This window comes from Crotalus tigris, unplaced genomic scaffold (assembly GCF_016545835.1).
Source record: "Crotalus tigris isolate CLP2741 ecotype Arizona unplaced genomic scaffold, ASM1654583v1 scf7180000024391.5723578, whole genome shotgun sequence".
NCBI lineage: Eukaryota > Metazoa > Chordata > Lepidosauria > Squamata > Viperidae > Crotalus > Crotalus tigris.
Window position 1 is genome coordinate 5,072,588 of NW_024100561.1, and position 16,630 is coordinate 5,089,217.

Genomic DNA, 16,630 nt, shown 5'->3' on the forward strand with positions numbered 1-16,630 from the left:
CAACCCGTCCTTTTGCACATGTTGTTGTAACAATCTCTAAATAATGTCATCTCCATGACTCCCTACAATGGAAAGATAATAGGGATCACACCAGAGGTGGGTTACATTTGCCCCAGTGCAGAGGCCAGATATGTTCATCAATCACAGGTAGTGATGGTAAGAAACCTGGGGAAAGAGGAGAAGGACTGCTGCCTGATGAACCATGTATCTCCATGTGCATGCCATTAGGTTCAGCCCTAAAAAAGCTCCCTGCAATTCATACTCCATCACTTAAATTACTGTAATAATAAGCACTTAGTGTTTCTACCTAAAGTCTGTAAGACCTTCTACTATAACATACTTAAAAAATTGACAGTGATTATGTAGATCAGAAATGTCAAACACAAGGCCCGGGGGCCAGATGCGGCCCGCAACGTTGTTTCATGTGGCCCGTGAAGCCATCCTGGAAACAGTGAAGGAATGGCCCCCGCTGCCTTGGCCCTGGCCGCCTGGGAGACAATCTACAACTTTGTGGTGTCCATCTATGCTGAAACGCATTCAGTCTTAGCTCCACAAGGCCATCTGGAAACAGCAAGGGACCGGCCCCTGCCACATTGGCCCCGCCCTCTGGGCGCACACTGGGGAGGTGTCACCCTTTGTGAGGAATGAAGAAATGCACCATCACCTGGAAGTGGCCAGCAAATGGCCTTCGCCTACTTCATATATCCGGCTTGATGGGCTCTGGGGGGGGGGTTTGGCAGGCTCTTCCAGTGGACCATGCCTTGGCGCTTGCCCTGGTCCCACTCCCTTCTGCCAAAGACCCTCAGATCTGTCCCACTCCTGCCCAGGCCCCCACAAGCACCCTGGAAGCGAATGATGTAGAGCTGGCCATGCCCACCCAGAAGGCCACACCCACTCCAGCCATACCCACCCAGTAGGCCGTGCCCACCCTGGCTGCACCCCCCAGCTCCCCCCGAGGACAACCGCAATGCTGATATGGCCCTCAATGAAATTGAGTTTGACACTCCTGATGTAGATGATTGCTTACCATCAGTTGCACATCCAGTGGCACCATCCTTTGAACAATAGCGCATTTCAATCCGTTGCCTTCCCACATCTAACAAACTTGCATCAGGAAGACGTGCCTTACAAGTGTATCGGAATCGCTGTTCATAGTGTCCACCATTGTCAGAGATATTCACTGGTGTCCATGGAGTCCAAGGAGTTGTCTTCTTCAGTTCTGGACAGGGGTTGGTATTGCAAGCCTGATACTCCTACAAGAAATGACATGGTTTAGCAGAATTTAACAGAATAGCAGAATTGGAAGGGACTTTGGAGGTCTTCTAGTCCAACCCCTCTGATCAGGCTTGAAACCCTATACCATTTCAGACAAATGGCTGTCCAGTCTCTTCTTAAAAACCTCCAGTGTTTATGATACTCTGTAGTAAATGTATGATATTGTATGATAATTTGGATAATTATAATTGCTTGCTAGCAAGCAGAACTGTATCATCTCATGAATTGGTGAAACTAAACTCCCACCTAACTGTTCCCTTCCTCAGTGCAGTCATAATATGTTTAGAATCTCTTTCTGGTTTCTGTGCTGGATTAAGAATGGCAGATACCCCAGCAGTACCATAGCAAGAGAAAGAGGCTAGGGGAAATTCAGTCCTTAAATATATAGCATGGGCATGCAAGGCATATCTTTTAAACTAGCTATCTCTGATTAGTTAAAAACATGATGTTGTAGATTCTGGATTCCTCCTCTACTGAAAAATGCATGGTTTCTGCAATACTGATGTTCATCATTAAATAGCCTCATTTTAGGTCCTCAGGTTAGTTGCTCATTTCACAGTATTTAATTTTTCACTCTATGTATACAGTTAGCACAAACAGGCTTTATGACTGAATCAAATGAGAGCCGTAATTACAGCAGCTAAAATGAAACACATTTCTCCTACATAATATGTGTGATGGTTGACTTCTCATGGGTTAATGCCAAATCACTCCCCTCAGTAAAAATCACAAGAGAAAACTTGCTTTGATCTGTTATGTTATGATAGGACTGCTCTGACCTTTTATTTACCACTCAAATTTAAAGGTTCACTAAGGGAGATCAAAATAATCCTCCTCTGGAAGTCTACAATACAGAGGCCACTGAAAGGTAAAGTGAAACGAGAATGCTCTTAATTTTAGTTTGTGTGGACAGAATATAAATAGATTTTATTTATCTAGGACACTTCTGGTTTTGCTCAGTTAAAATATCAAACAATAAGATAGAAATCCATAAATCAGAATATAGCCCAGATCACCACAGCAGTAGAACTGAGCAAAACTATAGAATTAATATTAAAGACAACTCTGAAATACTGGAACAACAAAAAAAAAATCACCAGGGACTGGAATGGATTCCCAGCTGGCATCAGGGCACTCTTCCACCATCATGCAGGAAGGAGAATTTGGCAACAATACCAGGCGTACAAACTTCCATGTTACAGTGTGCACACATGGAGCAGCCTATAGAACCTTAAGCACAAACTTCCATCCCACAATGTACAAACATGGAGCAGCCTACAGAACCTTAAGCACAAACGTCTACAGTGCGTGCAAATATGGAGCAGCCACTTTCTGAGGTACTGAATTCATGTTCCCATGTGCTCCACAGCCTCATTTGGAGGTAATATCTGAAGCATGCACAGTTCTAAAAATGATAATATTTGTTGTCTACTGATGAATTAGTGCACTTCTGAATTCTTCTCTGGGTCATACAACATCACCTTCTTGACTCACAAATTTAGGACTCACAAAGTCCTACAAATATAAAAGCAAACAACAAAATGCAGATAATACTCACAACACTGCAACCCGGACAATCAGGACCATTTTCACAAGTTCGGTGGCGAGCCTGAATGCCTCCTCCACACTGAGCTGTACATCGTTCCCATTCACCCCAGCCAGTCCAGAAGACATGCGGAGAACACAACAAATGCTCATTACAATACCTGTAAGAAGGAAAACAAGATCAGATGTAATGTGGTTTTTAATGTGTTGTTGCATTAATATGATTTATCAATATATGACACATGTCTAGAAATGAAAGAAAATTCAGTTACAAACATCTCCTTTTGAGCTTGAATCAGATAATTTTGCCTTGGATGCAAAATAAAGACATGATTTGATATTCACATCATTATTTAGATTTTCTATTTTTTCCCCCAGATGTTCTCTCTTCTTTCCTTTTTTTCTCCCTTGAAAATTATTTACAGTATGTTAGGACCATTAAGCCAGCAGCCTGCAGGACAGTACTAGCATTCAGTAGTGCGATCAAGAGATTGCCACAAGCTGTTTGTGATAGACTGAGCGATCAAGAGGCTTCTCCATTGTGATTGTGAAATAGCGGTTTGGAGCAGAAAAGCTAACACAACTCTGCTCAACCAGGTACTCAAAGAACATGGCCAGCTGCTGCATGGTGGGTAATGAAGCTAGCTCAGTGAAATCTGCTGCAACTAGGAGAACAGAGAAGGGGAGGAGCAAATAAAGGAACATTATAGGCAGGACAACCTAATTTACTCCTTTTTTGTTTTTTGAAAAAAAAAATGAATGTGCAAAGTTTCTTCACCATCTTTATAAAGAAACAAAAATAAGGCCCAAACTACGGATATTCATGAACCTTTACACACTGAGTACTGATCTCTAAAGATCAATCGATTAGAGACAACAGGTAACATGGATCATTTGTATAGTATCCATACAGCATTCCTCCAAAAATTAGATCTGCTTACTCACTTTTATAGATTGGAGGATAGACCAGAAGCTGCATAATAAAAGGACCTCAACAATTGTGGTACTAACATTTAACTACCGTATTTTCCGGCGTATAAGATGACTTTCTAGGCATGGAAATCAATGCCAAAGTCGGGGGTTGTCTTATTCAGCGAGTTGTCCTATACACTGGAAAATACGGTACCTAATTTAACAAGAAGAAAATGCAAATATTTAACATAATAGATGACTATACATAACAGATGTAACCAGATTTGACCAAATCCTGATGATGAGGTTGAAAAGAAAATCTAGAACAGATTTTTATTTACATAGAACAGGTCATAATGTGTTCCATCTTGATTTTGGACATTGACAACATCACTTGGTTCTTTGGAACTCCAAAATACTATAAGAACAGTGGTACCATAGCAGCCACATCTAGAAAGGAATACTACTAATATAAAATGGCATGGGGTGGGAATACTAGATTTTGTCTGCCATCCCATGAGAGTGACCTTTGTATTCAGATAAACATTGACTTCTCCAATATCATGGAAAGATAAAGAAATAATAATAATAATAATAATAATAGTAAAGTTGGAAGGGACCTTGGAGGTCATCTAGTCCAACCCCCTGCTCGGGCAGGAAACCCTACACCATTTTGGACAAATGGCTGTCCAGTCTCTTCTTAAAAACTTCCAGTGTTGGAGCATTTACTGCTTCTGGAGGCAAGCTGTTCCACTGATTAATTGTTCTCACTGTCAGGAAGTTTCTCCTTAGTTCTAGGTTGCTTCTCTCCTTGATTAGTTTCCACCCGTTGCTTCTTGTCCTGCCTTCAGGTGCTTTGGAAAATAGCTTAATTCCCTCTTCTTTATGGCAGCCCCTGAGATATTGGAATACTGCTATCATGTCCCCCCTTGTCCTTCTCTTCGTTAAACTAGACATACCCAATTCTCACAACCGTTCCTTATATGTTTTAGCCTCCAGTCCCCTAATCATCTTTGTTGCTCTTCTCTGTACTCTTTCTAGAGTCTCAACATCTTTTTTACATCGTGGTGACCAAAACTGGATGCAGTATTCCAAGTGTGGCCTTACCAAGGCATTGAAGAGTGGTATTAATACTTCACGTGATCTTGATTCTATCCCTCTGTTAATGCAGCCTAGCACTGTGTTGGCCTTTTTGGCAGCTGCAGCACACTGCTGGCTCATATTTAAGTGATTGTCTACTAGGACTCCGAGGTCCCTCTCACAGTTACTACTATTGAGCATGGTGCCACCTATGCTGTACTTGTGCATTTGGTTTTTCTTGCCTAAATGTAGAACCTTGCTTTTTTCACCATTGAATTTCATTTTGTTAGTTAGTGCCCAGTGTTCAAGTCTGTCCAGATCCTTCTGTACCTGAAGCCTGTCTTCTGGAGTGTTGGCTATTCCTGCCAGCTTGGTGTCATCTGCAAATTTGATGAGTTCCCCATCTATCCCTTCATCCAAATCGTTGATGAAGATGTTGAAGAGTACTGGGCCCAGAACAGAGCCCTGGGGCACCCCACTACACACTTCCCTCCATATAGATGCAGTTCCATTGAGGACCACTCGCTGAGTACGGCCGGTCAGCCAGCTACGGATCCATCTGGTGGTGGTTCTGTCTACCCCACATTTTTCTATCTTGTCAAGTAGTAGGTTGTGATCTACTTTATCAAATGCCTTACTGAAGTCCAAGTAAATTATGTCCACAGCATTCCTCTGATCCACTGAGTTCTGTTATTTCTTCCAGCTCACTTTGCCCAGTTTTTCAGTTATGTATGGTATTGTGTGAACTCTGCCAGCCAGCTGACCTAGCCAAATGATTTTTTGAATAGAAAAAAATAACTCAATGGTTATTTCCACCTCAAACCAGCTATCAGTTCCATCATATTCAAGAAGAGACATCACTAGTTCTTTCAGAAACTCTTTCTTCTTTCTTACCCATTGCAAGGCTACTTACTACAAACTTTGATCACATTCTGTCCCATAACAAAGTTAGAGAAACAACAGCTTTTATGAAAATTGACATGCTTCACAATCTTGCAAACTCCCCTTTTCTGCAAACATCTTTTCATTCTGCTGGAAAAAGTGGTATCAGTAGGCTTAAAAAAAAATATGCATTTTTCTAACTCCTAATCCAGGCAAAAAGTAGAATTGAGCCACCTCTGGAGAAACCACCTCTGACTGTATCCAACCATTTATGGAACTCCGGACTGGGCCTCTAAACTAGAAAGTTTAGACAGTAATAGCTGACAATTGGAGCTGATACATTCCCAAAGCTCTGATTTTAATATTTTTAAAAAGGTTTTTGCTTTTAATAAAACAAAAAAACATGATGCCGGTTTTATATTTTCCTCCCTGTATGCACAGCACACAAGTGCATTCCCTGCAGCAAAAAGCAAGCAAGCCCCAGAAATCTCAAATTATGATTGAAAGTCTCATTTCAAGAATGAATCTGCTGGAACACAGGAGTCTGAGCAAAGTCCAATTAATCCTCTTGGAAGCATTTCAAACTAGCAGGTAATGCTTCTCCCCCTGCTGATATTCCCCTCCCTGCTATTTTTTTTTTCTTTTCTAGAAACCCAGAGGATTTATGGTTTGCAATGATTCTACAAAACAAACAATGCAAGAAGATTAGTCTTTGACTGGTAGACCTCTGCACTGACCTTGTGTCCAGAAATGATGAGATAGAATTGAGAAGGTGACATGGAAAAATTGCCAAGCAAGTAATATGACCTTTGACATATCCAACGAGCCATGCTCAGCTTCCAAAGTGATTAACACTTTTAAGTAATGAGAAAGAAAACAACAAGCTAGTTTCTTCTACCAACATAAGAATAGGAACACCTCTTTTACACATAAAAAAGGGAAAAAAATCTGTTGTTTGGTTATTTAATTTATTACTAAATCTTAGTAGGCAAAAGAGTTCTACCTCACTGATCAGAGACCCACAACTATCCAGACTTTCCCAGCTTGTTTCACTTCTAGTGTGTTGGTTTGAACTACAGATCCTATCACTTCCAGCCAGAATGTCAACAACTATACTTGTTGAAACAATGAGAGGTATGTTATAACACACCCAGGGAAGCCCAGCCTAGAGATATTTGTTTTAATAAATTAAATCAGTCAGTTAAACATAATAAGCATTGCTCCAAATTAATCAGGAAGCAAGATTTACTTATTTTTTCTTCCACAAATGGCTTAATCTTAAAAAGACAGAAAGTTTAATCTCCAATGTTTAATATACTATGTCCCTTGCAGTTTACATCATCTATATATCAATCTATGTCTTAAAACAATAAAATTAGCATTAACTCTGATGAAAACTGTTATTGGCAATTTCTGAATGGAATTTACACATAAGGTAACAAATTTAACAATCTATCTTGACTGTTTATTAGACAATGTAAATAGAAATTAGCAGAATGCCCTGGAAATTTAGTTAAAAGAAATATAATGGTGACCCTATAATGCTGACAAAAAAGAAAAAAAATGAGCTGTGGTTTCTATTACACCCATGGTACAGGGTGTGATAGAATGTTCTTATATTACCCTTCTAAAACAGATTTGGGGAGGGCATTAAGACAGGCTTTATTTAAAACTCTCCTAAATGTAGAAGTAAAATATTGGAATAAGTATGAAGCCAGTTTGGGAGTTAAAATCTGATTATTTAGAAATACATTCTATAGGAGGGCAGCAGGGTGATCTTCTGTTCCTTAAATCTTCTGTCTTAAAGATAATTTAGCTTGATCTGGCACTAATGGTAAAATAGCATCGCTAGAAAAGCTGTAATAGTTCAACTGCCTTTGAAATTCTTTTTCAATGGAGGATTTGATGTTATCTCCCAGTATTAGGTGAAACAAGAACGAATTTGGTGTAGTAGTTACAGCACTAGGCTAGAAGCCAGAAGACTAAATTCTAGTCCTGTTTTAGGTATGAAGTCAATTGGGTGACCCTAGTTCAGTCTCTCTCTCTCTCTGCCCTAGGAAGGAGGCAATGGCAAATCACTTTTTAAATCTTGCCGAGAAAGCTTAACTAATTAATCATCACAAGAGAATTGGTATTCAGGTATCCAAATTATTGAAATCCAAATTTACAATGTCAAGAAAAGCCAAGAAAAGCACATGCAGACAAAAAATGGTTAAAAGACAATATGTTGTATTGTATTGTATATTATAATATCAAAATACACTAACGGGCTTGCTTAGGCAACAAATATGCCACAAGGAGAAATTGAAATTAGCAATCTGAATAAACTTTGAAATAACAGTATAAAATAGAAATAAAACACAGACACACATGCACATACATAAATATCATATACATACACATGCATATATACACATGCACATTTGAAAATAAAATTATCCAAAAGGGATGTCAGAATTATAACTTCTCTTACAGAGCTCTGTCAAACATGAGAAAAATATAATATCTGAAATGGCATGTACATCCTAATACTAATGGTTAATGCTGATCCTGAGCCATTTCTGGCTATCCATACTCAGGTTCAACTACAGGGGCTAGTCCAAGTTGTCACCAGGATTAGTAATCACACACACACACACACACACACACGCACACACACACAAAAGTGGACTGGTCCAACAGAATTGTGAATTAGTTTCAGCTAATACGTAAAACTGTGCTTGACTTACAACCATTCATTTAGCAACTGTTTGAAGTTACATCAACACTGAAAGTGACTTATGACTGTTTTTTCACATTTACGACCACTGCAGCCTCCCTATAGTCACATGATCAAAATTTGGATGACGGTTATAGTGTCCCGGGGTCATGTGATCATCTTTTGTGATCTTCTGACAAACAAAGTTAACGGGGAAGCCAAATTCACTAAACAGCTATGTTGCTAACTTAACAATTGCAATGTTTTTACTTAACAATTGTGGCATGAACGATCATAAAATGTAGCAAACCTCACTTAAGTGTCATCCTTAGCAACAGAAATGTTGGGCTCAGTTGTGGAAAGTTGAGGACTGGGCTGGATTCAAGTTTATTGATTCCGCTTCCTACAAAGTACTGTATTCAGGATACACCTACTTTTTACATATTTAGTTTGGTCCTAGCTGAACTCTATAATATAGTTTTATTCAGGCCTTAGCTGCAAACAACTTAACAGCAGCAGGTGTAAACTGTGGTCCTTGAGCAAAATAATAAACTTGGATGACTGACTCTTATCTCCGTGTATTTTGTGATAGATCAGGTTACTGACTCACTGTTCCTCATTTGCTCATGTAAATCATGGACCAGGAAATCAGCAATCCTAAATAGAAACATTAGGAAGGACATAAATACATGTTTATATCAGCAATATGTATGAAGTTTGCCATCTTCATTATAAAAGTAATATATGCATTGTGACAAATAGCTATTCATAGTCATAGATTTGCCTAATTCCCCTTATGAATCAATCCAAATTTACGAACATCAATATTTCCACCACAATTCTCAAACTGGTGAGCAAAGAGATTACTGGCGGCAATGAATCAATGGCTGAATCACACCGGTCATAATAAAAATGATAATATGATGCTGAAATTCATAAAATGGCAACAATTCAGTTATCAATTCCTTTTATTCTTTACTTCCCCACCACTCTCTTTTGGAAGACCTTCGCTCTTTTCTCACACACCTGTTGACTTCATTTTCATTCATTTTCTATATGATCAATCCATCTCCAAATGAAAGAGAGGACGGTGTTGGGTAGGCTAAACCGATTAATACACTTACTATTTTTCTCATTTCTCACAGCACTTGATTAGTTAATCTATAGTTTCCTCTACTTTTTGATCAGAGGTTAATACTTATCATTTTTTTTCTAGTTCTGATCTTTGCCACAATGCTATGATTCCTATGGAGATCTCTAAAATATTCTTTCCAACGTTCCCTCATTTCAATTTTATCATTTTTTTCATTTTTTTACATCACTTCATCTGTTTTATTTTTAATTTTATTCAATGTACTTGAAACTTTAGTTCTCCTCACTTATCTCCAAAACAACTTTTTACAATACATCATATATTATTATAATAATACAAACTTAACTGTTCTTTATTCCAAGCTGTTTCCACACACTCTTTTCTTATTTCCATTTTTCACCCATTTTGATGCGAAATTAATGTGTTTTCTAATACTTATTCATATAGAATCCATACTTTCTCTTCAATCATCCTACTCACACTCCAGAGGGTTTTTTCTATGTGCATTTCCCCCTAAAGATCCCACATTTATAACCCTTCATTGCTATTATACTTTTAACTAATTCTATGAACCTTTCATTGTAAATGATCAAATCGGCTTTTTGTTTTATAAATCTGCTTTTCCATGTATCTGTATGAACAGATTAATACTTAAACCACATATATGAAATAGAATTTTTTGTTAGCATATTCATAATGGAACTCCAAATGACCATTTGTCTTGTCTTGTTCCAACTAATCTATTCATGTCACCCAGAAGAATGAGCTCCCCCCCCCATCAGATTCCACTCTTTTAGGTTGCACAATTTTCCCCAAAACACATCTAGCATTCCTTCTTTATCACTGTTCACCGGCCATCTTCACTTAAGAATTATTTTCAGATGTACTTGCAACCCAAATGGTGACAGTTCATATTTTTTACATATATTTTGCATTCATAATTAAACCTAACACTCTTCCCTGCATTTACCCATCAACTCCATTCTGCATGATCAGATTAAACTTCATTTAGATCTATTACATCCCTCCTACTCCTTTAGTTTCATAGACACAACAAATTCTTTTTTTTTTTTTCATTTCTTGTTTCTTTACCATTTAGCCGTTCTTTTTCCAGATGGGCCCACAAATACTGAGTTCCATCATCCATCAGCATTTGGTCAAACAACTTTCTTAATAATGTAAATAATATAATAATAGTGGGGTGAGTTACCAGCTTTAGTCATATCTAGGTTAAATGCTATACAGTGTTCTCTGTCTATAGTAAGGACAGTATTAATCAGTCTGGCTTTTTCTGGCCAGGATATCACAACCACAACTGAATTCCAGTTTTATCTGAGGTAAGCTAGCACCTGCAATTAATGGACTACCTTGCAAGTCACCATACTGTTGTCTGTATTCCAGCTCAGCGTTACATGTAGCATGCTAACACCACACTCAGAATGCATGACGTGTAAAGAAGGAGCTAAAATTCGTAAGTGTTTGTTTTCATTGGCTTCTTCTCACATCTATGTTTTGAAAAAGCATCTCTTTACTTTATGTCTTTCCAAATTACATTTGTGTTTATTCACATTTTTCTTAAGTTGCATGGATAAAACGCCCTAACTAAGCACATGGTTGTTATTCTTGTGACATTTTTGCCCTTTTCTCTGCTCTAAAAAATACATGTATGTATGCTCATAGATATCTGGTGAGCAGGGTATAGAAGACTATGTTAGTGCTTAAACTGTAAAATAAAATCTTCAGGTTTGACAATTGCAGCTGGCCCTCTAATGACAGAGACAGCATCTGAACAGAAAATATACACTTTTCTCTCAGCCTGAATTCTAGCGTCTAGATGCAATCAAATCTTTCAACACCTTCATTCCCAGAAATGAAAAATGTTTTCTTCCTTTAAAACTGAGATTAATTCTCCTTCAGCCTCTGTTTAATTCCAAGAAGAAGAAATTTCCAGGTAATTACTTCTTTACAGTTTCATTATTTTCTATAAGAATAGGAAAAAGTTTAATCAGGGAGTGTGTTAGGAAATTTTGATTTGTTTTATCTATGTGTTGCAAAGTAGTAATTCAACTCTGGATTAACTTTGAAAATGATTGTTAATTATCAGCTTCTTTCATCCATGAATGAATGCAATAATTTGCCTTTAAAATTATACCATTTGAGTAGCTGGTAACACTAAATTGGGGCATCTCCTGGTTGGCAAACCAGTGGAATCAGATCAATACCATCTTCTTGCATTAATTTTGTATATTCTGATGGATGCTTTTCCCCCATTCATTTGCAGATTTCCAGATCAGAATAACTCCATATTTTATATTTTCCAACATGGATGATCTCCATTTTAATATGTAAGACTAAAAAGTGTTTTTCTTCAATTTTATTTTTGTATAATTTTAATTTTGTCTGTTTAATTTTAATTATTTTGATTTTATTTATTTTTTTCTATACCCTGTAAGATAAGTCCGGTTACATTCTATTTTTAGAGGTTACTTTGCTGACAGATAAACAGATATCCTAAGCTCCTTTACATTGTTCCTTTCCAAGGCTCTGCTGGATTAAAAAATATATATACAATGTAGAAGAAGCATGTAGAAAATAGTTTGTTAAAATAGTTTTTCTCTGGGCATTGTGGTCAGGCAATTAAATTGGGAATGGGGAGGGGGGTAGAGAAGTACAATGAAATACAAATTGGAGGGGGGAGAGTACAATAGAGCAGTTAGAAACATTCAATTCACTGGCCAATTACTTTTCTCCTTCCCGTTACATTGAGGAATTTCTTTTTTTCTTCAGTCTCTAACTAGAACCAGCTCTTATTAATATTTAAATGTTATTTTGTCCACTTTTTCTCCTCAGGGACAATTTTGTGCACTCAATAAAGTGTTACTGTACGGATGGACACATGTTTTCTGGGAATATGTCAGATCCTATTCTTTCTCATTCAGACCTTAATCACCTCAAGGAAGAGAAGTTAGGATCTTTTGCCACACCTTTTGTTTGCCCTGGAGATGCATATCATTTACCTGCCACCATGTCGGCAGATAAATTTACCCAGCAGCTTCATTTAGATTTAAACAGCAGAGGTGAGACTATCAAGTTCTGTGGCACACCACATTGCAGGGTGGGGGGGTTAGAATATCATCTTTTTCCCACACCAATGCTAACTTTATGAAAGAGCAGCACCACTGTAAAACACTGCCTCCCACTACAAGCCCTCAGAAACAATTCATTGATTGATGGATTGATCATGACTGATGGATATCAAAAGTTGCTGAGAAATCCAGCGGGATAAGAAGAGAAGCACTATCCAATCACAACTTTAATACAGATCATCCACAAGAATGATCAGTGTGGCCTTGGTACTAAAAAGAGTCCAGATAACAATCCAGCCCAATAGTTTTCTTTTTAATTACAAGTCCAGCACCTTCTTAATATCTAAAAGAGGAAGGCTGGTGATGAGCCAACAATTATCTAAGATTACCTTATGTTCCGGCATATAAGACGACTTTCTAAACCATGCAAATCTTCTCCGAAGTCGGGGGTTGTCTGATACGCTGGAAAATACCGTATTTTCCAGCGTATAAGATGACTTTCTAACCATGCAAATCTTCTCTGAAGTCGGGGGTCATCTTATACGCCGAGTCGTCTTATACGCTGGAAAATATGGTACTCAGTTAAAGGATGACCTTGAGGAATTTATTTTCAACATACTGCAGGGTTGCAAAGAATGGAAGCAACAAATTATACAAAGGATAAGTGACATTAAAGAAATACAACATGGTAACACAGATACAAACAAAGGGGAAGCAAATGATGGAGATATTAGCCTGTTACCTCTCTTCACGGTTCTGCCCAACACATACACGGCCTCCATGGCGAGGGCTTGGGTTGTTGCAGGATCGCTGACGTACTTGAAAGCCTATTCCACAAGAAGTGCTGCAAGGAGACCAAGGTGACCATGGAGTCCACCCTCCATTTCTGTAAGAACAATAGATCATGCTCAGTAATTTCTAGGTGTGCATGTCCAAAGAAGTAGTTGATTTCCCCAGGGGAAAAAAGTCTCTGTAGGGTACCTGGAGCAAGAACAATGATGATCAACAAAATAATTAAATATATATCAGCTGCCACCAAAAGTTTGCTTTATGACAATCTGTTATGGATTCTGGTGGGTGGGTGAGTGTATGCGCACGTGTGTCGGTGTGTGAATGTCTGGGGGGGGGAAGTAAAATTTTTAACTGCTGTATCTCCCTAACACACTGCTTCAAGGTCACCAAGCTGGACACATCTGCATACCAACCTACAATTGAAGTGACCATTCTGGAAACATCTTGCTTCAACCTGATTGGACATGGGTGGGGGGGGTCAGTGATGGGAAGCACTTAAGGGAGGGAAAAGTTGAATTTAGGGATTCTTAGTTCTGGCTATGCAGTACTGAAAAACACTTGACTTCAATAAAACCATACCTTTCTCAACAAATGGAGCCAAGGATTGTTTATGTTTAGAGGTTTAAGTAGAGGCAGGTCTGACAATATTCTTTAACCCAGGAAACCCCAACCTCCCAGCCGAGGCCCACTACCGGGCCACAGCCTGTTTCAAACTAGGCCGCATGAGCAGCAGGCAAGTGCTTGCATGCAAAGCTCCACTCACACGAGTGGGGGGGGGGCTTCAGCAGAGGGCACTTGTGTTTGCACACAAAGGTCCACTTGCGTGAGTGAAAGGCACTCATGTGTGAAGCTCCATTTGTGTAAATGGAGCTGCATGCATGAGCATTCCCCACCCACATGAGTGGAGTTTCACACATGAGCACAAACACCCTCCACTCCCATGCGAAGCTGGGTGCACATGGCCACACCTTGCACCAATGGGGTTGTACGCATGCACCTGCGCCTACCAATCACATACACACCCTCCTGCATTGGGTCAGGCTGCCAAGGTGGAAAGGTTGGGGACCGCTGCTTTAATCAACTCTAGAGATCTCATTACAAAGCCCAAGCAGCTTTAAAAAACAGCCAATCTAATATTGTCTTAATTACATGATTAGATCCTCTGTTTTTCCAGAAGATCCAATTTTTCCCAGGTGAAAAATTCTTTAGAGCAGAGGTGTCAAGCCCAGTAGCACCATGGGCCGTATGGTGACATATCAGAAGTTTTTGCCTTTGTGGCGCTGGGATGGACATGGCCTGCATGGGCAGGATGCGGCCCATGAGCCGCAAGTATGATATGCCTGCTTTAAAGGAAAGAGTTTTCATGATTAAGGGAAGCCTAGTACTCACAGTCTCCTGCTTTCTAGGCCGGCAATTTAACTATAATAATTTTAATATATTTATTGGTATAAGGCTCCTTTGAGTGCTTATATAGCAGAGTGATGTGTGTGTTTGTGTGTGTTTAGTTTGGGGTCTAGAACTGACTGTTAATCCAGAAAAGGCAGAATCTGAATATAACTGTAAAATAAGATTGGATCAAATTGGTTGCAAGATCTATATTTTATCCTGCACTAAGTGGGAATTGAAGCATTTTTGTGCTTACTGTTACATTTGGAGCACTTGTAAGTGGCACATTTTATCACCAGCTGCAACTAAAATTACTTGTTGTCAAACGTACAATGCATGTAATAATATTGCATTACTCTGGCTTACCTTAAACATATAAAATATGAAGTGGCTCTATTGTCAGCAATGATCAGGATTTACAAATAGTTTTCCAAGAATTCAATATTACAATGTTTATTTTACTTTTTACATACCTAGAGCAGTTAACAATCTCAATACTTGGCCCTTCACACTGGCGACCCCCACATTTTGGAACTGGGTTGTCACATAAGCGTGATCTACAGAGGCAAATGCCTACACTTGATCCATCTACATGTGTACAAGGCTTCCACTCTGACCAGGAACCAAAATGGCCATCCACAGTCAAATTCCTCTTCTGGAAACCAAAGGAGAAAAGAATAAATTCCAGTGATCTTATTTAAGATAACAGATGATCATTATATAAATAATTACAGGTCCAACTTACCTCACTGATCAAGAGCACCTTGTATTTGGCAACTTTTCTTGGACAAGCACAGCCTTGCACAATTGTCCTTGCACTGATAATGTCAAACCTGGATAATTGTGAGAGGCTTAATGTATTGCTGATTGCAGCCAATGCATACTCTTAAGATATGCAGGGGGGGGCTCTTTTTGTATACATATACAAACAACTGTAGTGTCGGTTATGTTCTAATTATGAATTAGCTCAAACTAATTTTAAATTGGTATTGTTAATTTATAAAGCTTTAAAGGTCTTATGACCGGGTTGTCTAAGGCAACCTTTTTGAACGAATCGCCCCCTTGAGCCAATGAGAAAGTTGTCATCGCCCCCCTCCCCCAACATAACCTCTCAATCACAACATAGGAAATAATTCTTCAATTTATGCAAACACTTTTTTTTTAATTGTCATCAGGACATATCAATGCAAATAATTTATTTCCAGTCTTTTTCCCATATCTCAAATGTGTGAAAAATTTTGGTGCCATCTCACCCCACATTCTTCGCCAACAAAACAGCCAGGACTCCAGCGCGCCTTCCTGGTCAGCTGGGCCAAAGGTTCCGCAGCTGAGGATCACAGGGGCTGCTCTCCCTTGGGGCTGTGGCTTGCGGGAAGGCTGGCCTGCTCAGCTGAGGCTCTGATAGGCTGCTCCCAGCAGGGATCCTGGGGATCCCTCGCGCAGTTCCCCAGCCATGTGCACCTGGGACGGGGCCAGCCAGGGAAACGGACTTCCTGGCTGCGCTTCTCCCAGGGGGCAGGGCACCTGGGCACAGGGCCAATCAGGAGCCCTGAGAGCGGGCTCCTGATCCCCAAAATGAGAGAGAGAGAGAGAGAGAGAGAGAGAGAGAGAGAGAGAGAGAGAGAGAGAGAGAGAGAGAGAGAGAGAAGTGCCTCTCTCTGTCTCTGTCTCTCTCTCAGAGGAGGCTCAGAGCCACAGGGGCAGGCTCAAAAGTGTCCCCAAAACTTCTCACTCCATCGCCCCCATATCGCCCCCTTTTTGTTCCTTTGCCCCTGTGTTGCCCCTTTTTGTTCCACTGCCCCCCTGAAAAACAAAATCGCCCCTTGGGGAGCGATATCGCCCAGGTTAAGAATCACTGGTCTAAGGAACCATCTACTTTCA

The 16,630-nt window shown here is 39.5% G+C and overlaps 1 protein-coding gene across 1 annotated transcript in view; it reads right to left on the minus strand.

Annotated features, from left to right (window-relative positions):
• Nucleotides 1-16,630, minus strand: part of SEMA5A (semaphorin 5A) — a 212,456-nt gene that overhangs the window by 19,869 nt on the left and 175,957 nt on the right. Inside the window, exons 13-16 of the mRNA XM_039329293.1 lie at nt 15,223-15,404; nt 13,314-13,457; nt 2,834-2,981; nt 1,028-1,253 (exon numbers count right to left, since the gene is read on the minus strand). Of these exons, the coding sequence (XP_039185227.1) occupies nt 1,028-1,253; nt 2,834-2,981; nt 13,314-13,457; nt 15,223-15,404 (700 nt within the window). The remainder of the gene's footprint in view (nt 1-1,027; nt 1,254-2,833; nt 2,982-13,313; nt 13,458-15,222; nt 15,405-16,630) is intronic.